We start from the raw sequence: 23,340 nt of genomic DNA on the forward strand, positions 1-23,340 counted from the left end.
CTATTAATTTTTCTACTTCTCATAAAATTCATGTTGCTGATCCTTGCTTCTCAAATATCCTTTTTTTGGTGGGGTTGACTTCAGCCCAAACCTAGGCTGCTCAGAGGTTGCGTTGCCTGCCCTCTGCCACTTCTTTACAGGGACTGGCCTAGGTCAGCAGTTGAGGGAGGGAATAAGCGGAGAGATTTGATAACAGACTGCATGTTTGTGAAAATCACGCTCGCCACACATGGGCTGGGTGGGAGAAGAAGTAGTAGGCTTAAACAATAGCAAAGCAGATGCAGTTTGAACATGACAGAGGAGGGAAAGAAAACATAGTCATGATAGGTATAGGGTAAATGCTAGAGCAGATAGTGGGAGAGATTACAGAGGCTGCATCTGAAAAGTTTGCATACAGAACCTGTTAAAATTCCCTTTCTGGAGCAGATCTGGGTGTAGGTGGCCATGCCCTTGTGTTAGAGAAGCAAACTGCTGGACCTCTGCCGTTCATTTCAGCTGCATTTTTCATGATTTTTGTAGTATTGCTGTTAGAGATCAGGAAGAATTAAAGGGAAACTCTGTCTTCTCTTATGAAATGAGAAGTAAATGCATAACACAGCTTAATTGAAATTACCGACTTCCCCAGATAAGCTGGATGTAACTAGATCAACAGTGATCTGGTTAATACAGAAAAATGACTTGTGATATCCAGAGCTTACAGATTAGAGCACTGAGGATGGAGTGGCTAGACACCAATAGAGAATCTCCGTGGGGAAAGAAGCCCATGTAGATTTGCTGCTGCCACAATAAGGATAACTTGAACAAACATGAAATACAGTGCTTCAACCCTAGAGCAGAAAAAGGAGGGCATGAGGAACTGGTTTTAATAGCACCACCCCTGGGTTTTTGATTCTTTGTTGACTTTCTTGAGCAGTTCCCTGCTGTTCTGGACCTCAGTTGAAGGTGTAGGCTCAGTATGATCTCTAAAGTTGTAGAAGAAATAATTTAGGAATATAATTGAAAACACAACAAATGCATTGAGCTGAGCTGAGTGCTTTGTCCTTGAGTTCAGCTGGAAACCCGTAACATTTGAGGGACATTCTAGAGGAAAAGAGGACTATTTAAGGAGCATTTGGAGAGATGGGCTTCAGATGCCCTTTTCCCTATTTACGCTTATTAGAAATGAAATTGAAGTGCAGCATGATTAAATTATGCATATAAAGAAGAGCTTCCACAAACAAGAAAACATAAGCAATGTGGGAAGGAACAGAACTGCAAAGAGAACGAGAGGAGCGAAACCAAACAGGATGCCAAACTGCAAAAGACATTTCAACAGCACCTAATTAAAACTGTTCACATTTGCAACAGACAGAAGGTAAAGACATTCACTAGGAAACAGAATAAAGGGGGAAAAACACTAAAAGGAGTGATTTAGTCAATCACAGGAGATTCTGGAAAAATAGCAAGCTTAAGCAAAGGCCAGTTGCAGAACATGAAATGCATTTAGAGTTGGGGGTTATTTCCATTTGTCTTACAGCAGAACTGACTCCAGCTGGTAATAATGAAAAATATAATGTGCAGCAGCCCCTGCCCACAGTGCCTGCAGCCTATGGGGACCTGGCACCACCAATGTTTTGCATTTATCTCCATGCAGTGATTTGAATAAGACCACATAGCAATCAGTCCAGGACTGAGAAATCAACCCAGTTCTTCCAGGTCCCACTGCAATAACTTAATCACAAGATTATCTTCCAGCTTTTGTTAATTAATGAACCTTCATCTTTTGGCTTCAGAAACCATAGACACAGCAGTAATGGTGAGGCTGAAAATCCAGCATAATACCTTTGTTAGCGGGATGAACTAATAACACTTCTTCTCCTGTGACACCTTTCAAAACCTGACAGGTTCACCACTGGGTTTGTCTGGTTTCAGATGTGTAGCAGAGCAGCACCAGCTTAAAAGTGGAATAATCATGACAAATTAGTCCTTAGCCATCTTTCAAAGAAACCAAATCAAATCTTCACTTGTATGACAAAAACACAGAAGATGAAAAAACAAGAAGAACCTACATGATACTTTGCATGTCTCTGTCTAAGCAAAATCATTTTAATTGGTGAACACGGAATGAAAAGTATTGAATAACTTTTGAAAGAGAAAAGACTGTCACGTAGTATATCTGAGAATTAAAAGGGGAATGCATTTTTCCTTGTGGCAGAGCCTTTGCTTTCAGAAAGAGCTGGCTAGGTTAAAAACTGAGCTTTCTTGCTAGAGAGAGGCTGATTTATGTGTACACAAGAAATCTCGCTGTTCAGAGATAAGACACCTAAGTGCTTCGCTAATGATGAATGATGAAGCGGCAGTCAGAGCTGTAGGAAGGAGCTCTTCATTAAGGAAATCAGGAGCTGCCAGAGGCCTTTGGTAACCCACCAGTCTATATGCTGCCTGAGATCCAGCCATCTTCTCCTCGTCCACCCATGATGCTACATGGAGATGCCATAAATCACTTGTACAGTCCATGAAGAATTACCATCAGACCAAAGGTGCATGTTAAACAATCCTGTGCTGGGGGGAGGGGTGGGGAGCGAGGTAGGGGGATGTTTGTTTTTCCCTTCTGCCTCGATAGGTCTCAGATAATTAGCCCTGTGTCCGTGGATGGCAGCCAGCAGGGAAGTCTTACTCCTCCAAACCCCCAGAGGAGGAGGATGCCCAAGGGCCTGTTCAGTCCAATCCATGTTACTCTCTTGCCTTTGGTGTGCTTGTGATTTGGTTGTAAGGACCAAGGCCGGACAGAAGTGTTGTTCCCAGCCCTGACACTGAGAAATGAGCAGTGTCATAGCGAGACAAGTGGCCCAGATGTAGCTGTAGTCATTGTTTCTTCAATAACGTCATTTTTGCAGGGGCAAGAGGAAGGGGAAAAGCAGAATCCCCCCTGGACTGCCTCCTTCTCAGGAAAGAGACTGATGAGCCTGGCAGCCTCTGAACAAATATTTCTGATGCAGAGAATTCACTTGTCAACTTGGAGGAGCCCCGAGAGGAAATTTCCAAAGCAGATCTGTCGGAGATAATGACACCGCACAAGGAAGCTCTCCTTGGGAGGAATGTCTTCAGAAGATGTGGTGTGTTTGAAAATATGATGCTTCTGTGTGTTCTGTGTGATGTTCTGTGTGTTGATGAGTTAAAATTCAGGCAACTGTGGCTGAATTTTTAATCTGTGAGCTGTAACAGATGAAGCACAAGGAGGCAGTGATTCATTTTTTTCACCTTCCCTGATACTTCCTCGGTCAGTCAGATATTTTTTTACCAGATCAGAAACCTCTTTTTAAGCCCGAGATAACTCACTGTGTTCTGCCTTGTCCAGATTACAAACCAGGGAATTTTTGTGCATCTGGATGTCTGTGTAATTGCCTAACACTGTGAAACCCCATCTCAGCTGAACCCTCTTAGCTCCACTCTTAGATAAAAAGCAATTAACAGTAACCATAACTTGAAACACTTTTAGTGTGAGGACAGGCAGCAAATGGCAAATAGATACATCAACAAATCTGTTTTTGCCTTGTACTTTCCTGTTTGCAGTCAGTGGGTCATTAATTTTTATATGGCTACCGTGTACTTATAAGCGGTTTGGGAATCTTGAAGTTATTACCTATGACAGTGGCTTTGATTATGTTGGCTCTTCTGCCATTGCCTGCGATCCTTCGGTTTAAGAGTCACCCAAAAGGATACAGCAGCCAGCACTGCACCCCAGGGCAGTCCTGGGTACCCAAAGGAACCCAGGCTGTGCCCTGATTACTCCTCATACTTGTTGAATCTCTCAAATATGTTTCCTCAAAATGGGGCTGGGTTTGTAAAGCCATTTCCCCTCTGAAAGCTCATCAGCATGCACGCTTTGTCGGTGTTGTTCAGCTAGCTCTTCTAAGTAGCAGTATTTTATCCTGTCAAATATGAAATTGGCTCAGGTCAGAAATTTTGTGCTGAGCTAGCCAATCTTTGTGGGTTTCACTAATTAAATCTGGGACAGATAACCAATAGATCCTTCAGCTGAACAATAATAACTGTTTTAACCTCTTTTTCCAGGTGTTTTTCTGATTGTTTCACATTTTCTGATCCATTAGCTCGAGTTTCTTTTCTCTGGTAAAAAATTTAGGACAACTTATATTTTACTTGGCACATTGATCTTTTTATATAAAATTAGGTTTACTTTCTGTGCGAAGTCACAGAGGCACTTGTAGAGTATATATGTGTAAAATGATGTGAATAACATTAGCTGGATTCACGCAAGCGATGGTTTTTAATCTGAATACTGCAGAGCTTCAAAAAAAGCAAATACAGAGATGTCAAAAACAAGATTGCCTTGCCTGTTACCATACTCTGTACTGGAGCAGTGCTTCAGTTATCAGTTATTTTTAAGCACTCTCTCCTGGTTTGTTTGGCGTTAGCCTGTGTCTCCAAATAATCTATCAGCGATTACCTGTTCAGTTTTATTACATTCTGTTCCCTTCTGCACTCATTCAGGGCTTAATTTGCTCCCATCTTACAGGCAGGTTTAAATGCTAAGCTTGTTTTCCTACCAGATGGAGAATAGACACCTCTATTTCAGGTAAGCGTTTTGTGATATCTCCCCAGCGTAAGAAGATGATACTGTGCTTGTTACACTTCAGGTCGGAAGGCTGCTAAATGCAAATCAAACCAGACCTTTTGTGCCTCATAGGTTACAGGGGTTTTGCTGGGATATTTGTGCGTTTAATATAAGTTGGGTGTCCTTCTCATGCAGTCAGTAGCTGTGGGAAGTGCAAAGGGATTTTGCTGGAGCAGTTCAGCCTGGAAAGCTACAATGCTGACGCTTGTCAGCACTGCCACGACCACCTCATACGCGTGGGACAGTACAGGTCCATCTCCCTGTCAGAGAAAGGCTCTTACAGAGTATTTGCAGGGCTGAAGGCAAAGCTTCTCTGCTGCCCTGAGTGTGCCTAGTCCAACACAACCATTTTCACTCCAAGTTTCTCCTTCATGGGAGATAGATAATACACTGCAGTGGCTAAAAAATGGCCAGTCTGGGCTCAATAGCTGCCTATTGACAAGGGATGTTTATGTCTTGACTCTTGCTGGTATTCTACCAAAGAAAACTAAAAAGAAGCTAAGTGAAAAAGCATTAAGACAAACACGCAAAGACGGGCATCTTTGTCATCCAGCAGTGACCAAAACATTCAGGGCAGAGGAATTCTCTCCCCTGAATGATGCAACCTTTGTAAATGCTGTCCGCAGCGCAGTCCTGCAAGTGGGTACACAGATCCCAGCAGAGATGTGAGAGGGATCCATTCCGGTAGCAAGGGACTGTCTCCTCTGATCAAGCTGTGGTCTAGTCATTCATCTAATGAGAGTTTGCACACATTGGAGAGAAAGGACAGCAGGTCTTTCTATAGCTGTTCGATTTCCCCCCCTTGCTTCTCTTATAAGGGTAAGCCTCTGCTGTAGAAGTTTCCCGACAGCTGAGTGCAAGCAGACTGCCTGTCTTATCTCCATTTGCCCCCTTCTGTGCAAACGCTTCAGTCACTTCACTGCAAAATTAATGTTTTTTCAACTACTGACACGCTCCTCTTCCCCACTCTGCAATTATGAACAGATGTGCTGATGTTTTAAGTAAAACGTTTTGTTTTAAAATGTGCAACATCCAAATTTACAAAAAAAAAAAAAAGAAAGAAAAAAAAGGACAGCTCCCTCCCCAAATTTTCTCTGGTGCTAATTATAGAAGTCTCAGCTGTCTAGCAAAAACATCAGCCAACAGAGAGTTCAGCTCTTTTTAGAGGATGAAGCTTTGGAAAAATACACTGAGGTTGGTGCATACAACTGGGACATGTGGCAGGTACATGCTGGAGGTGAATGCTGAGAGTTTGGAAATGCAAACAGATTTTGGGATCTGCTAGTCCCCTTCCTCCCCCAACGCCTAGAATATTGCATTGTTGGTTGGTCTTCAATTTTAAATCATCTAACAGTATGCTGTCAAGACACATGTGTTGTTTTCATAGAGTTGGCACCAGAAGTTTGGGGTTTTTTTCCAGCTCAATTTAGAGAAAGGTAACAAATATTCTGGGTTTGCTCTGAAATCCTTACAGGAGGAGATCCTGGATTATACATCACAGTTGCTCCTGCACCAAAAGTGCAGCTGTTCTGTCAGAGTTTCAGCCTGATAATGTTGCTGGCTGTTTTGATGAAACCCCAGACTGTCCCCATCACAAGAGAGGGTTAGAATATGCTTTCAAATTTATTCCAGCACTGATTTTTATTAGGAAATCTTATTTACATACTGAATTCTCTTCCTGCACAAGAAAACCAGAGGCATTTTTTTTCTTCTAATGCATTTTAGAGGCTGACATTTTCTTATGGCTCTTAGGTATGTATAATTCAGCCTGTTCCTTGTCTGTATTTTCCAAATTACATCGGAAAATTATTTGGGTTCCTGCTTTTTTTTGGACAATCATTACTCTCACTTTTTCCAGGTTGACCTATAAATGTCCATATGCTGCAGGATATTTGCAGTAGGTGTGGGTTCCTTTGGAGACAGTCTTGTGTGGGAGACAATATGACAGCTCATCTGCATAGCACAGGCATCATACCCCTGACTTGATTTAGCAGAGAGTCCTGGATCTGGAGGCTTCTCCCATTTAGCCTGTATATTTAGGGGATTGCTCATATACACACACACATAGGCTGTGCACTCACACTCTCTCGTGCAATCATTTTTCCTTTATCTGTGGGCAGCTCAGCTGGTTTGGGAATAAATCACAGCGAGCAACAGGCGTGGCAGACCCTGGCTTGGGGCACGGCCTCCACTGGATCCAGACATCCTGTGCTGTTTGAAAAATATGTGTTAATGTACGGCCAGAAGATTTTACGTGAACAACTTTGCAATGACCACGTGTAACAGCAACGAAGAAGGCTGTATCGGTAAACTGGTGGAACTGATGTCCCCAGGAGAGTGCTCAGTCTTCCAAATGCCATGGCTTTTGATTAGGAACTACTGATTGTCCCTAGAATTGTTGAATCAATGTAAGACTCTTGGGGGAGATGGAATCTTGAGAAGCTGGGACGCAGGTTGTCAGCATGAAACTGGGATGAAGTGCAGGAAAAGGAGCTGTGTCACACCATGCCTCAGCATCCCAATTGCATGCCAATGATTTTCACCTGGTAGCCAAGGAATTTGTGGGCATTTAGGTGGCTTTGTACCAGCATAAGGCCAAGTCAGGTGTTTATTTTGAAGACCTCCAATAGACAAATAGACTTCCCGTCTGACTGGCGTGTTTTGGAGAAGGATTGAGCAGGTGGGTTTGAATGCATAATGGAGATAGGGCACTTTTATTCTATTTGGAGTCCTTCGTGCTCTGATGGTGTTTTCAGTAGCTACAGATCCTGCAGAGCAGTGTGCTCCTCCTGTGAGCATGGCAGTGCCATCTCCTGTTGTGTTTTTTGGTGTCTAGTGAGACCCCTGTGAGCAGAGGCTGATCTCTTGCTTCCTCAGCACCACAGAGGGATGTGGCCTGGGCTTGCCAGCTGTGCAAGGAGTTGGGACACCACAGCCATGAAGGGCTATGACAGGCAACTGATCCCTGTCAGGCATACTGGGGGAGTGGTAGGTGTGCTGGTATTGTTTGCCATCAGGTTTTCTGGGCCTACATACTGGGTGCCAATGGAGTGGTTGCCCTGAGTGTCAGTCATACTACAGCTGTGGAAAGGTGATCCCATCTCAGGGTGTGTCAGCCACACTGAGGGGCTGTAGCAGGAGCTGGATTCTGTGTCCAGCTGGCTGTGGGGGGTGACAAGGGCTGGTATCTAAGTGACAGTCTCACTGCGGGTGGTTGTGTCAGCCCCGTGAGAGTGTGATGTGTCAGGGGACGGGGTGGTCTCAGCGTGTCAGTCACCTTGGGGGTTGGAGCAGGGGTTGGTCCCTGGCTGTGTCAGTCACACAAGTGCATGTGACAGCAGGGCAGCCTCAGAGTCTCAGTCACTCTGGGCGAATGACGAGGCTGGTCCCTACTGTGTCTGTCGCACTGGGAGTGTGGCAGGGGCGGTCCCTGACTCTGTCAGTCACATCGGGGATGTGACGGGGCGGTCCCTGCTGGTGTCAGTCACACTGGGGGTGTGGCAAGGGTGGACCCTGCCAGTGTCAGTCACATTTGGGGTGTGACAGGGGCGGTCCCCAGATGTGTCAGTCACACTGAGGGTGTGACAGCAGCTGGTCTCCAGATGTCAGTCACACTGGGGGTGTGATGGGGGTTGGCGTCTGGCTGTATCAGTCAAACTGAGAGAATAACAGGCACTGGTGTCTGGGTGTCAGTCATACTGGGGGAGTGATAGGGGCTGGTCTGCGACTGTGTCATTCCCACCGCAGGGGGGTGAGGGTGGCCAGCCTCTGGTGGTGTCAGTCACTTTGAAGGTGTGACAGGGGAGTTCCCTGGCGATGTCAATCACATTGGAGGTTTGACGGGAGGTCCTTGGCGGTGTCAGTCGTATTGGAGGTGTGGCAGGGGCGGCCTCTGGGAGGTTGCTGGTGGTGTCAGTCACATTGGAGGTGTGACGGGGAGGTGGCTGGCGGTGTCAGTCACCCTGGGGATATGACAGGAGTATGTCACACACGAAAAAGATTGTGAGAGGAGCTGGCCTCCAGTTGTGTCAGTCACACTGGAGGTGTGTCACGGGCCAGTCTCCAGCTGTGAAAGTCCCGCCGGGGGTGTGACAGGGACCGGCCTCTGGCTGTGCCGGTCACCGGAGGGTTTGAGGGGGGCCGGCCTCGCGGCCGCCGTCCCCAGGGGGCGCCAGTGGGTTGCGTTGGACCGCCGTTGACGAGCGCAGCGGTTAATGACGCGAGCGCGGCCCGACAGCCGGGCTGTGATCGCCGATTGGTGGAGGCAGCTGTCCGTCAGGCTGGGGCGGGGCCACGGCCGCGCCACGAGCGGGGGGCGGTTTGTTTACCCCCTTCCCTGCAGAGCGTCCCGGCACAAGATGGCGGCCGCCGGCCGGGCCGGGCTGTGCGGTGAGGGGGTGCGGGCGGCGGGGCTGCTGCGGGGAGGGCGGGCCGGGCCGGGCCGTGGTCAGTGCGAGCTTCCCGCCCGCCCATACCCCTTTTGCCCCGGGAGGAGCGAGGGGGGACAGGCCGTGGGCGAGAGGGCTGGGAAGCTCCCTTCGCGGGGTTTTGCGGTGGCTCGAGTGAAGTGCCGTGTTCCAGTCAAAAAAACAGCTCGCAGAGAGTGTGTGTTTTCCTGGGGCACCACTGAAAATATCCCACTTATGCTTAATCAGGTACTCCAGTAAAAATCCCTTATGCGGAATGGTTATTTGAATAGATTATCAAATGCATTTCTGACTCAACATAGTAATCCAAGCGTTACAATAAAAACCAATGAGTACCGATTAAGGGTATTGAAAGCACTGTTCCGCGGGTAAATATTTTTCCTTTAACTCTTTTAACAAGCTTATGTATGCATTTTGTGGGTTTTCAAAGCTAAGCATGTGTAAGGTTCATGTGCAGATAGCAGATACATCTCCAAAACCACAGCCAGTCATTGCAGGAAGTCATAGGGCATATGGATATTCTTGCACATGCACTTTCTGTCCTGCGCTAGAAGGGTCAGACTGCTTCACAGTCTTGCATGTCCAGCACTGGAGTTGAGCTGTCAGAGTTGGGCCGGGGATGTTAACAAAATTACACAAGATGTTTGTGTAGAGATTTGTTGGCAATCTAGATCAATATGTGCAAAGGAAAATGCCAGTTTGAGAAACAAGAGCATGCTGGAAGGTTATTACTTGACTAACATGCTTTTTGTAGTCCTCACCTGGTTTCCTTCTATTGTTCCATGTTCTTTACAGCTTTACTTTAGATTTGTAGCTGTATCTTGACTTTCACTAGTTAAGACTTGTTTTCTCAGTGTGTTTCTCTTGAATGCCCTGTTTATGAAATGCCAGTTGACTGGGACTCAAAGACCTAGAAGATCCTGGCAAGCTTCACTGAAAAAAAACCCATGATAGCAGGCTGGAGCTGGCTAGAGATAGTGGAACGATTCCCTGCTCCAGGTGATTTGAGAGAGGACAGCATCAGAGATCCTGAACCTTCTTTTAATTGTACTCTTAGCAGGGTACTTCTGGAGTGTTGGCTGCTCGCTTTCCCTCTCTGAGGCTGTAGCATGTTGCATGTGGTGTAATCAGCTGTGGTAGGAGAGCACTTGCCATTGGGTGCTGTGATGGTGTTCTTGCAAAATTCAGTATCTCTAACAGTAAACAGATATTGCTAGACTTTCACCAGACTTCAGCATGCTAAAGGGAGCCCATCTTTCCCCTCGGGAGTTAAAAGTTCAAGCTTCAGCCAAGTATGAGTTAAATCTACCTGGATTCAGCTCCTACTTAGAAGAAAGCTTGGTTGGTTTTTTTTTGGTTGTTTTATGTACAAAAGTCTGAAGCTCTCAGATGTTGAAAGTGCTTATGGCAGTCTAAAACAAAGTATCCAGATGTCAAGGGAGAAACCTATATGGCCAATAAAAATTCAAATTTGATGGGATGTGATTTTAAACCCTTGATAAAATATATTAAGCTTCCATTGTGACAACAAGCAAGTTTGCACTTTTTAGCAAATTTAGCAGAAACATGGGAGTGTAGAGTCTAATCTTAAAAAAAAAAAAATAAATTAAAAGTTAGTCCAAAGCAGATCTAACTGACAAATAGATTACAGATACTCATCTATTCTGACAGACTTTTCACACTTAAAACACATAAAAGTGAGGTAGAATGACTAAAAAGAAGGATTTAGCATCCATATATGTGTGTTGGGAATATAAAATGTAGGATGGGTACAAAGCACCAATAATGTGATTTTAGTAGGAATCATACATTGTAAAGAGCTAGGTGTTTCACTTATTTTTCTGCTGCCTTCGCCTTGAGAATTACAGTTTATTTTTTGTGTGTGCTGGAATAACTCATCAAGGCTGAAGGGAAAGGCTTATAATGCAGAATTTAATGAAATCGTGTGCTTATAAATGCAACATATGAAATAGAAGGCAGAGCAGATTTTAAATACCTCAGTATTAGGAGGAAAAATTAAAATATGTGGTACTTGACAGAGCTAAGGGTATTAGTCTGAAGACCAATGTACATGAGATAAGACCTCTGAATTTCATTTTTTTATTTTAGGTTAGAATGGCCTGTTCTTCATTACTGAAATCAAGAAGCTAGTTTTGGGACTGTGCTCATGAATTTTATGAGTGTGTTGACAGTTTTGTCGGTCTAAGTGTTGGGGTGTGTACATGCTGGTTTTATAACCCTGCCATAAAAGCCCTTTTCTGACTCATCTCGGACCCACAGCAGAAGACACAGTGTACTGAATAGAATTGCCCTGGGTCTTTGATCTAACCCGTGAGACACCATTTGAGTGTTCTGCATTATGTATTACTACTAAAGTATTTTCAATTAAACTGACATCTTAAATGTTATTTTTGCCTGGCAGATAATGAAATTCTTGTTTCTTTTCTAAGGAAGCTGACATGAAAGAAGCCGACCATGAGAGGTCACAGGAATTTGTACTGCCTGTCTCCACATTTACTAACAAGTAAGCACTATATGATACCATAGGATGGAGGCAGACTTGCTTTCTTTTAATGGCAGTTGTCACACAAGTGAGGAACACTCAAGTGATTCCAGACAAACCTCAGAAAGGGTGGGCTGCAATGCCAGCCTGCCGCTGGAGGTGGAGGAAGATTACTCACCACCTTATAGTCCTGGGTGCATCCTGCTAGACCTTCAGCCCAACAAGAAATCCATATAGAGCTGCAGTGCAAAGAAGAGGAGACCTTTGAAACTTGCTACCAAAAGCATAATTGAGCCAACCCACCAACTTTGACCTGCCATGTGAACAGGAAGGTTTAGAATGCTTTTCCTCTGAACAGTCCTGAGGAACCTCAAGAAGGGATAAGTGAGGATGATGGAAGCATCATTATTATTGCTGCTCTGGAGGAGGAGGGCCTGGAGCCCATCTCTGGAGATGCTTTCATCATTTCTTCCATGACCCCTATGAGGAAGACCATTGTTTGCTGGCATTATCCCATTCCTTGTCAGCTGCAAGAAATGCTGCCATTGTAGTGGGTTGAAATCAAAAGAGAGATGTGCAGTTGTTGGATATGGTCAGGAGTAGCTGGACTCATTCTTGTAAGACTGTCATGTTAAATTAGAGCTTTTGTGCGCCTGTGGTCTCTCAGTTACAGTCTTGCTGTCTAGATGTCTGGTGTTGGTTCTGCAGAAGACTGTTAGGCTGCACAGCCCACTTGGCCAGAACGACTCACCCATCTCTTTGTTCCGTACAGCCTTTCATGTTTTATTGCATTAGTTGTAATAAACCACAATTTGGATTTTTAAAAAATGGCCATTTATCATCTGCACCCCACAGAAGCATGCTTGGCAGTGGAGATATTGGTGCCGTATGTGCTAATATATTATGTTTTCCTTACAAGAACGGATGAATGGGGGGGGTTGTGTGCCTCTCTTCCATAAGGGAGGTGGACAGGGTACGTGATTCCATGTGTCTTGGGTGGAAGAAAGCCTTTACCCTGCCCAGCTACTGCACTGCAGTAAGAAACGTCTAAGAACTCTAAATTCAGAAAAATGATAATAAAAATAATGAAAATCTTCTGAGGGTTTTTTTCCTAGTTTGTGAGAGTTGGAATGATGGTTCTTTCTCTGCAAGGTTCGCCATACTAAGCAGCGTGTGGGTTTCTCGCGGATTCAAGGACTGTCATTAAAGGAATATTGCTAACTTATTTTTTAGCTGCCTAATCTGAAGAAACTGAACTGCCACTTACTGTGTTCTCAAAAGTAGCTCGCTGTTCTGTGTGAAAGGAGTAGGTATGTTTCTTTTCCTCACCCTCAGCTCCCAGCAGAGTAGTTTCTGGTTTCATGTTTATTTTGAGAGATCTGTGAGATCACAAAAAAGGAGAACATTGAGCATTTTTATATACCATATTTACGTATTTTGATAATAGTGTACACTTTTGTTAATTTTTAATTTCAATTCTGTATTTGCTGTTAATTGGAGAAGCCCATTTCCAAAAGTGAGAGTTTTGTTACGCTGTCCAGCGTGCAACATCGCTGCAGCGTTAAAAGCAGGAGCAATCTCTGCAAGATTATGCAGTGATGTTGGAGAATAGTTTTGACTGTAGGAAGCGCAGAACTGGTCAGTACAATAACGGGACTAATGCAAAGTGCTAAAGGGACTGGGTCAGGGACCGCTGGTTGTAGTTGAACAGAAGCTGTTGGGAGCTTCCCAGTGGTGCTCCTGGGGGATTGAACCTTGGATGACTCCCGATGAACAGCTATGCTAACGATGGGAATGTAAAAATGGACACATGGGAATTAAATGTGCTCACAGGGAATATGAACAGGAGGAAGGGCTGCAGAGCCATGGAAGAATGAGAAGTCTTCCAGAACTGGCGGTAGAGAAATGGTGAAAATCTCTGTTCCATATTGGTGGGTTATCAGCTATAAGGGATGGAGGAAAGGAGCCCAAGGCAGCCTGCAGACTGTGATCGTACTGTGGCTTTGCAAAAGGGAAATGGGATCCTAGGATGTGCCAGGCAAAGGACTTCCACTAGGAGTAAGGAAATAGCGCTGCTGTGAAAGGCCCTGGTGGACTTTGCTGGGGATGCTGGGTGCAGTTCTGGGCACTTGTGGTGAAGAAATATTCGTGCAAGCTGGAAGTGCGGCACAGAAGTCGGGGACGTGGGCAGTCTGTTTCTTCGACAGAGCAAAGCTGGGAAGTTAATCCAGCCGACACCAACCTTCAGCGGGAAGACGGGCGGTTATTGCCGTTGGGGAGGAAGGAGAAGAAACAGCTGCGAATTGCTGCAGCCTGGAGCTGGGAGAAGGCTCCAGTCCCCCGGGGCACGGGGGGTTCCGGAGAGCCTCCCGGCAGGAGCGGCGGGAAGGGCACCTGCTCGCCTTCAGCCAAGGCTCGGCCCACCGGGGCGCTCCTCCCGGCCCCCGCCCGCCGCCGCGGCGGTTTGAAGCGGGCGCCGGGAGCAGGGGGGTTCCGGGCCCACCCCCGGCCGGCGTTGCCGGAGCGAGGGCTGGCGCGGCGGGGCTGCCCGGGTCCCGCCCCGCCGCTGGCAGCCGCCGGCCGCTGCGGGCCGCGCCGCGCCGCCATTCCGCCGCCGCGCCGGGGGGCTCGGGGGGCGGCGAGGGGCCGGCGGGCGGGGCCGGGCTCCCGCAGGTAGGGCCAGGGCGGGGGCGGGGCCGCTCCGCCGCGGGGGGACACGGGGGCGTCTGCGGAACGGGGCGGGGTGGTCCCCTGCGCCGCCGGGAAAAGTCTGGGGCTTCATTTCGCCTGGAACAACAACAAAAATTATTTTATTTTTATTTCTTATTTCTAAGCCTCCATCGTGTTTTAAATATTCCCTCTCGTGGAAACCGGACGGGCCTTCGTCAGGGAGTTTTCTTATGCCAAGCAGCGCCAGCCTCCCTTGAAAAGTTTTTTTTCTTCAACAAAGGAAATAGCAGATGAGTTACAGTGTGCTGCTTGCTGGAGGTGCTCAGCCCCTTGCAGGAGGTGAGGAACGGTTCCTGCTCTCACGCACGCGTTATTAAACTAATGGGAACGGTCGAAGTTGGGGGGTGACTTGAGCCATTCTGTTCCAGGCAGCGACTAATGAAGACGACTAATTCAGCTTGTTTTCTGCACCACAGCAGAAGAAAGCACAGCTTGTGTCTCAGATGAAGCCGGCCTTTCTGAGATGTGAATAAGACCTTTCACTTAATGCACATTGCTATACTGCCCTTATAACTATTGAAACCTACTGAAACTAAATAGACAAGGTTTATATTTATGTACGCATGCAAATGCAGAAATATGTCCGTTTTTACATATATGTTTGTATAAATAAATGTGCTCGTATTCAGAGAAGTGTTACCAAGACAAAAACAGTCAAAAGGAAGTGAAAAAACAGTGGCAGCAAAGACAATATGGAAAAAGTGGGTGTGAAGGAGAAGGTGGGGGTCGGAGGAGCAGTGAAGGCATCCGTCAGGATGGGACAAGTGCATTTTCTGAGGTTAGACTAGCAGGTCTAAATGTGAATGCAGGTTTAAACCAGGTGAGTGAAAGCTCCCTGTGGAGCTGCCTGTCAACAGAGGCTGCTGGGACAAATCTAGAACACCTCTTGCATGTCTACACTTTGGTATGGCATAAACGAAAGCATCTTCCTCACAAGACAGTTTGTGACTCAGACAGGTATTTCTGACCAATTACCATTGCTCATATTTTCTGCGAGTAAGGCTAGTCTGCAAAGGGAGTTTACCCAGAAGATTTGAAGCTGTTCCAGTGGGCCAGCTCTGGAGGGTTCCTAGCTGTGCTTTGAAGCATGGGAGGACAATTAGTAAGCTTTCTGGACAGCTCTTTTGTGCCTTTCCTTGCATATGTCGTCTTTGCATGGTGCTAGTTGGTAGTGGCAGAAGGACCCCAAAAATCCTCAAGACGGTTACAATAATGCCGGCCAGGATGGGAGGCCAAAAGGTGTTCCCAAGCTCTCCAGACCCTCCTTTCATACATTGCTTCTGGTTTTGGTTTTTTGATTGCTACAGTTTCTGGATCTCATGGCATTACCTAACTAGTTTCTGAAAGAAACCAGCTTATGACTGGTGCTACTAGTTCTTATTTAGCAAGATAAAAACATGATTAAGCATGAATCCGCAGAAGAAGATCTGTGGTGGGGGCAGCTATGGTGTAGAACTTTGCCAAAAGTGTTTGCACCCCAGAATGCAGAAGATTTGTCATCTGTAGGTGAATTTAAAATGGAAATTTTTGATTTATATTTGTAGTGAAGGCTGGATTATGATAGAGGATTTAACTTCATTACATGTAGTCTGTCTGTTTTATAAGCCAAGTGTATATTTTCTACATATATAGTAGTAGATAATTCTGTTTCTCCTACTGCATAACTTCTCATAATGTCCCATTGTTTTAATCAGAAAAAAATCTTCACTGTGATAACTTTACCTTACGTTAATAATCAGAAAAAACACTGATGAAATGGGTGTTTTATTTTCTAGGGAGGACTGTAAAGAGAGCTGAGAATGAGATGGTTTTACCATGAAAGACCTGAAGCTCTTGGTATACATCATCGACGAGCTGCAGACGAATACAGCGTATGCCTCAGAGGATGGATGTGAATGTGGACTGGGACTCTGGGGGTAATGTTTGTGACACAGGTGAGAAGCATTCAAATTATTCCAGAAAGTCCACTAAGCAGGTGGGCCACACATCTAGCCTGCAGAAGGAGGTAGACATGAATTACTCACAGACATCCAGTCTTCCTTGCAACTCTGCTGGACCTTCAGGAGAGCAGGAGCTTCCTGCAGAGTTCCAGCATGAAGACAAAGAAACCTATGAAAACTACTACCAGAAGCGAGGTGAGAGGAGTACAGCTGGGGTATTTGTCCCCTCCAGTACCAACTTTGACCTGCAATGTGGAGATAAAGATTTAGAGCACTGTTCCTCTGAACGATCCAAGAAACCACGGAGACGACTACGTGAAGATAGTGAAAATACCGGTCTTCCTGATGTGTTTGATGAGGACCTGGAGCCTGTCTCTGAGGAAGCTTTGCTGTATCGGTGCAAGAAGTGTGGTTCCTCTTTCCAGGGTATGAGCGAGCTGCAGGAACATAAGCGAACTCACCTTGTGGAAAACTCATACCGATGTCCCATCTGTGCCAAAGAGTTTTTCCGTGCAGCAAATTTGCGAATGCACAAGCTCATTCATTCTAGTGACAGGCCACACAAATGTCCAGAGTGTGACAAGGGTTTCATTCGCACAGCTGATGTCTGGAGGCACCTACGCAATGTGCACAAGATAGAGCGCTCCATGGTGATCTTGGGAAATGGCATGGCTAGGAACCCATGGTCAATAGTGCACCGTGACCAGCACGCTGTTGAGTACGCTGATCAGCCTTGTGCAGAAAACCAGAAGTCTGAGGAAGATGACTATAAACCTTATGCCTGTCCAACGTGTGGCAAAGGTTTTGATAAACCTAACCTGCTTTCCAAACACAAGGTGATCCACCGACAAGACAAGCCCTATAAGTGTCAGGAATGTGGCATGGCATTTGTCCAGCTGCTCAGGCTGAAAAGACACCAGCAGACTCACTCTGGGGAGCGCCCCTTCTATTGTGAGGAGTGTGGAGGGACGTTCACCCGGATGGCGTCACTCCAGCGCCATTACCGCATCCACACTGGAGAGAAGCCCTACTCTTGCAATTACTGTGGTCATTCCTTCACCGAGTCAGGTACCCTACGGAGGCATGAGCGCACGCACAGATTGGACAAATCTTAATTCATAGTTCATTTGTGATTGCAGTGTCCTTGGTTGCTTCTTACCTGAACGAGGCCTGCTCAGTTGGGCTGGAGCGAGCACTCCACTGCATGTGCTCTGATCAGTCCAGACCCACTTCCCAGCAGTGGCTGATAGGGACTACTACATCAGGGGGATCTCTGGCACTTGTACTGGTAAAGATTGCACTCACTGGCTTTAAACTGGCTTTGTTTGAAAAAATAACCTAATTAACACTGAGTAATGAAATGTGTCTTGAGAAGACTGAAATCACTCACGTGCTACCACTGTCTCAATTCGCTGAACTGACGATGCATCAGGATGAGCTTTTTGCAGGAATTCATGGGCTGTGAGACTTCTCTCTGCAGTCTCGGTCACTGAATAAACTGGCCCTGCCCTCTCAAGTGTGATGGCTCTTTGGTGCTGGGTTTGGAGATCTGTTGTTGCAGGTCTTTGCTAAGTCAGAACAGTCCAGATTTGTCCCTCTGTCCCTTCTCTCCTTGTATTGTGCTGAGTTTTTCTTTCCATTACCTTTTTTTTTTTTAATTTGGAGGGGAAGTATCATGTTGATTATTTAAAAAAAAAACAAACCCTGAAACAAAACGCAACGCAAACAGTTCCTTAATAAACTCTACAGTTACTAGCTGTATTTCATAAATGTTTCTGTCTAAGGGAGTACCAATCCCTTACACACTTTTGTGTGATTAGTTGACTGGCTGTTAATAATGGAAAAAGCATTATTTTCGCTATGATGGTGGACGTTCTTGGGATGAGGGATTTCCGTACATTTGTGTCGCTGATGGAACTGTGCACTCTAAATCTGTCCAGCTGAGTATTACAGTAGGAAATGTTTGAGAAGACAAAATTCAAAGAGCAGAGGACCAAATTTAAGCCACCTTTGCTACTCATTGCATAGGAATCTTCTGCACTTAAATGTTTTCACACATAAGGAAGTTTCTCATAACAAAACTGTGGTTTGTATTCTGTGACATGTCTGAGTACTACCCAAAGTGTCTGCTAGTTTCTTCACTTTGATTTAGATTCAAATGTTTAGTGAAGTTAAATTTCCTTAGAAACTAGACTGGCAGACTCAGGCAGCTGCTGCCCAATACCCCAAGACTGTAGCTTCCAACAAGTTATGTATTGCCTCATTTATGGCAGTGGCGTTTTTAACTGTGAAACTTCATAATGACACTTAATCTACTGTTAACCACTGTCATAGAAACATCCAGTTTGTCCTTAAGTTGCAGCCTGAATTTCCTTTCCATGTCAGAAAGCTTTGCTTCCTTTCCCCTGCCAGCTGCCATAGTTTCACTAATTTCTTTCTGATGCATTCTGCCTTTTCAGCAGGAAGTCGTGCAGCAGAATGAAAGTAGAGCTTCAGGGTAATGTACCTTTGCATTTACTACCAGGCTATTTAATGTAAAGTACTGATGGTGCCATTTGTTTGCATATTTCATAGAGTAAAAAATGGCGATGGCTGCTTTACCTTCCACGTGTGCAACAGCTGAGCAGGCGTTTTACAGTTGTGGGTACTGTTGTGTTTAATGTGAGGTCCTTGGCTCAGATTAAGCTGAACCACTGTCCTCAGCAACACTTCAGCTTGATTGTGAATGGGAGACTAATCCTTTTGGCCTCACTAGTGAGTCATTTTAATTTCATCCCTCAAAGTAGTCTCCATATTAGGGAATTGATCGGCATCCCACTTCTTAGGTATGTGTTATGTTCTCTCTGAAATTATGTCCTTTTGTTATGCAGATATCTCTGCTGGGATGGCTCTGGACCCTGCACTACAGCTGTGAGTGAGACTTCTCCAAACTCCCCTCTGCAGGTAGTTCCAGTATGGTTTTAGGTTTCTGAAGGGCTTTTGAAGGGGCCTCTTAGCAAAGGGATGGTCTTATCTGAGGGCTGCTTAGCCTCTCTAAGAGGAAAGGTCTTCACATGGAAAAAGTCTTGTCTGAAAGGAGGCTGTGAGTAAATGATCTGCAGAGAGAGGTCATCAGTGCTGTTCTGTGGGGACCATGCTGTTCAACACCATCTGAAATGACCTGGAGAAAGGGCAGATAGCAAGGTGACAAAGCCATTTCAGAAGCTATCATGCATTAAGTTTCCACCCTCATCTTCTAAACCCATTTTGAGATTATCAGCTACAGTCTCCCCTTTTCAGCATCCTGCTTCTCCCTTGGGTATGCGGTGCTCTTGCTGTAGGGGATTTTAATATCCAATTAAACTGCACTGCTATGCACACCTTTATGTTGTGTGACTGTTCTGCTTAGACAGTTGCGGTAATTGGGAACATCTAGGTATTCTGCTTTTTGGTGTTAGCAGTTGGTGGAATTTGTACCTCTAAGAGCATAATGGTAAAAGTGTTTTGAACAAAGGTCTGTTTAATGGGAAGAATAAATGGTTGGTGAAATGAAAACTACTAGGCTTAACTAAAAGGTTATTAAAAAGGTACTTGCCTGGAAGGTTGACTTGCATATAAAGTGCTTGGATGTGTGAAAGGAATAATTAAAATGTGTGATGGTTTCTGGGAAAAGTGTGTTGACCTCCTCAAAGAAACTTCCACTAACTCCCATGCAAGCTACAGGAAATCCCTTGGAGCTTAATTTAACCCAGAGATCGTCATTTCTGCGCTTTACATATTGAATATAAAGGTTTGGAAATCTCTCCCAGGCCCAGACACTCTCATCAAGTCACCTGAGTTGCTGGTAGCCTACAACAGATATAGCCAGTCACAATAGCTGGCTGAAACAGAAAGAGGGTTAGTAAGCAAATACATCTGCTCTACAGCATCACTTCATTAGAGAGGTTTTGAAGTGTGTGGTTTCAGCAGAAGTCATTTTTCTTTGTTCAGAGTAGCCAGTGTATCTGTTAGCTCATCTGCATCTGTAAAGCCCATGGAAGAATATGTTCCCCTTGATGCTGTGCTGTGCAGCGGACTCGCTCACAGGCCCTCATTGCCAGGGCATTACGGGAAGCGCCTGGACACAAGCACAGGGCTGGAGCTCTGAGCTAGGCAGGCGATCCTGACTGGGCAAGTACTTTTGGTCACTGGATGGTGTTTGTGAATGGTGGAATGTAGAAACAGCCTTTACCCTTTGCTAATTTTCCTATCCCCTCACTATATTGCTTCTGCCCGACTCGTTCACATTATAGGAAAATTCTCTTAAGACTAAGAAGTTAGAATAGTTCCAGCACTGCAGACTCGTGGCCCTCACTGACCTGGAATCACCAGCCAGTCCTTGGCAGCTACGGTACTGTTTTCTTACTTTGTTAACAAAGACGTTGCATGGTAAATATGCCTGTGTTTGTGGAGTGTAGATATAGCGCCTTGCACAAAGGAAAAGCTACTACTGTACCGTCTTTCTGCTCCTCTGAATACCATCATCATCCTCTTACACTATTTGCCTCTCCCAGCATGGAGGAGGCTGAAGCAGGAGTCTTTGATGTAAACAGGGAGCACCAGGCAATCCATCATTTGTCAATTAATCTAAGCAAAGGGCGCTGAAATCTCTGGAGCAGACATCTTTTATTCAAAGTGGGGCTTCATCATGTGATGAGCTGCCTCTGATCTTGTAAAGTTTCTGTTGGCATAAGGAACCCCCACTGCAGTTTTCCTACTTACAGACTGAAAACAAGCAGGGGTTGAGATCTCACCAACAGAACAGTAGATGAATGGCATTTCACTAGGATAACATGCTGGAAGTAGAAAGGAAAACAGTGTTTTTATTTTGGTGATCCCAGCTGTGTTTGATGCTTTGAGAAGTTAAGAAATTGTGGGCCTATGCAACGCTAGAGTCATCTTAAAAGAGCAACCACTGAATGGGAGCTAGCCCATGAAGCAGGTAATATGGGTCTTTGCACCAGAGTGCAGCCCACCTGTAAACTCACTGTAGGATGGCTGTGCTGATGAGCTGCACCCTGCTATGTGGGAATGTTCTTTTCCAGAAGAGGGTATGCTTAAATGAATGTGCTCGTGCAGTTCATGTAATGGCTTTCCTCTTGCTTATGTGCTAGAAGAAAATACTAGAGCCATCAACGCCTTTTCTCGTGAAAGGTTTTGTCTTAATTGTTATTTACATGCTTCAAATCTGAAAGCAGGAGTAGTGATCTGTTCTGAGCAGGTCCATTTCTGGGCAAGCTACCAGCATACATTTTATTGCAGGGGACTCTGAAGGAAGAGGTTCCTAGGCTCAGAGCCATGCATGGGTAACAGGAAGGTAGCCTAGCCACCAACTTGCCATTTAACAGCTATTCCAAATACCTACCTGGCACATTTTAAAAAGAAACATCTTCCTTGATGCAAGGATGTTCTTTGTGGAGTATGGTAAGTTTTACCCCCAAAGAGTCAGCATGTTTTGCTGGCCTGCTTGCCCAGCCTCTGTTTTCCTTCTTGAACGAGTTTGTGCTAATTTTCTTCTTCCTTGATACCTTGACCATTGTTGCTGCTCCTGAAAATACTGCTGGTGTTGTCAGCAGGGATGGTATAGTGACTTTGGTGGGTTCTTCTGGATTGGCTGGTGGGCTGATGGCAATTTAGAAAGAGGAGTTACTAGAACCTGAGGTGCCTGCAGTTGTGATAGAACTAAAGGATTTGGTCTGAAGACTTTTGCGTGGTAAGTGGTGAGTGACAGATGACTTGTTTTCATTGTTTGGGAAAGGGAACTGGGAGAAGGTACAGTACAGCATTCAATCTCCCAGACCCAAAGACTGAAGTGTGATCTAGCTGATCTTCCTTGTGGGGCCTCTAAGGAAGATTGCTAGTATGTATGTCTTAGTACTTGCATTTAAGAAGCTCTTGGACCAGCTGTTAGCTAGGTTTCGTATTCATACCTTACTTGTTTAAAAAGAAGATTAACTTTCCTGTAGAAATCTGCTGACTATGCAAAATGGTTTGCCCCAGGAGCCTGAAAAAAAGGCGTTGACTTCTGCATTGGGGAGAGTCTACTCTGTAACATAGTTCAGTGCAACACCATGGAAGTATTTCTGCTGGCACAGTGTTATATCTGCTGGATGAAAGCTGCCTTGCCAGAAAGCATGGCTGTGTTGGAGGACTGTGGGAAAATCTGGGCACTTACACCACACTGCCTCAGCTGCTGGCACCAAATCCAGTGGACTGGGGATGTTTCTGACTGGGCAGAGTGTGCTTTGAGAGATGCTTCCTCCCAGAGAGTTGGGAGGTTGGGGGCTGTGTTTCCTGAGTACAGAAAGCTGGTTAGCTGGTCTTGTCTTCACCTGCATGTCAGCTCCTGGTTACAGCACAGCAGCATGCGAGCAAGCACCACAGAAGTGTGCAGCACATGGAGAAGGCTGAGGTCTGTGTTCGTGACTGTGGTCTCACAGGTGGAACCCCTTCTGAGATAAGGCTGCCTGCACACTCATTGCAAAGCCTCCCACCAGCCTTTGCTTCTCACATACCAAAACTCATCCCTAGGGATACCTACAGGCTTGGGTTTAGGTACAGGAAGACATCTGTGAGTAATTACAAGACCTCATGTCCTGCTTCACTTCTGGACACGTGCAGAGGCACAGTCTTTGCATACAGTAATAGTCACTGAGATAGGCTATGCATCTGTACAAATACCTGTATTTGCTCAAGACCGCAGCAGCACATGAGCTAAAAGCGCAAGAGACTTCTTTCTTTTAGACTGTTCATGGCATACATGAGTAGATACAGAGTATTTATTTCCAGTGTAGTCACCTGAGATATAACAGCAGCTTTAAAATAGCTCCAGGACTGGGGAGTTCCTGTAAACATAGAAGAATATCCCCCATTTTAAGTACATTATTTCCTCTTTGCTCACATACTATGACACAGCATCCAGTTTGTAATGATCAGACAGTAATCACTGCAAGAGTGTAAAAATAAACCTAGGCTCCCCCCGCCTGGACAGTCCTTGGCAGCTGCAGTACTGTTACGATACAAGCACATTTATTATAAGCACATTTGTGTCATCATTTACAGATACATTTACATGCCTTCAATAGCACTGCCTGGCCAGGTGGTCTG

General features: G+C 45.5%; 1 protein-coding gene across 8 annotated transcripts; it reads left to right on the forward strand.

Moving 5' to 3' along the window:
- The first annotated feature begins 8,905 nt into the window (after nucleotides 1-8,905).
- On the forward strand, nucleotides 8,906-17,976 carry LOC104048897 (zinc finger protein 501-like). 8 transcript variants are annotated; one of them, XM_064454529.1, is made up of 5 exons: nucleotides 8,906-9,004; nucleotides 11,493-11,566; nucleotides 12,779-13,766; nucleotides 14,380-14,554; nucleotides 16,051-17,976. In XM_064454529.1, exon 5 carries the CDS (start codon nucleotides 16,149-16,151, stop codon nucleotides 17,328-17,330), a length of 1,182 nt encoding a protein of 393 aa, XP_064310599.1. In that variant the 5' UTR covers nucleotides 8,906-9,004; nucleotides 11,493-11,566; nucleotides 12,779-13,766; nucleotides 14,380-14,554; nucleotides 16,051-16,148; the 3' UTR covers nucleotides 17,331-17,976. The 8 variants fall into 8 exon arrangements, 7 of the variants coding, with proteins under 7 accessions (XP_064310599.1, XP_064310601.1, XP_064310598.1 ...); XM_064454535.1 differs by lacking the exon at nucleotides 8,906-9,004 and adding an exon at nucleotides 9,022-9,270; XR_010373394.1 differs by lacking the exons at nucleotides 12,779-13,766; nucleotides 16,051-17,976 and adding an exon at nucleotides 14,644-14,855.
- Nucleotides 17,977-23,340: the final 5,364 nt, after the last annotated feature.

This window comes from Phalacrocorax carbo, chromosome 6 (assembly GCF_963921805.1).
Source record: "Phalacrocorax carbo chromosome 6, bPhaCar2.1, whole genome shotgun sequence".
Taxonomy (NCBI): Eukaryota; Metazoa; Chordata; class Aves; order Suliformes; family Phalacrocoracidae; genus Phalacrocorax; species Phalacrocorax carbo.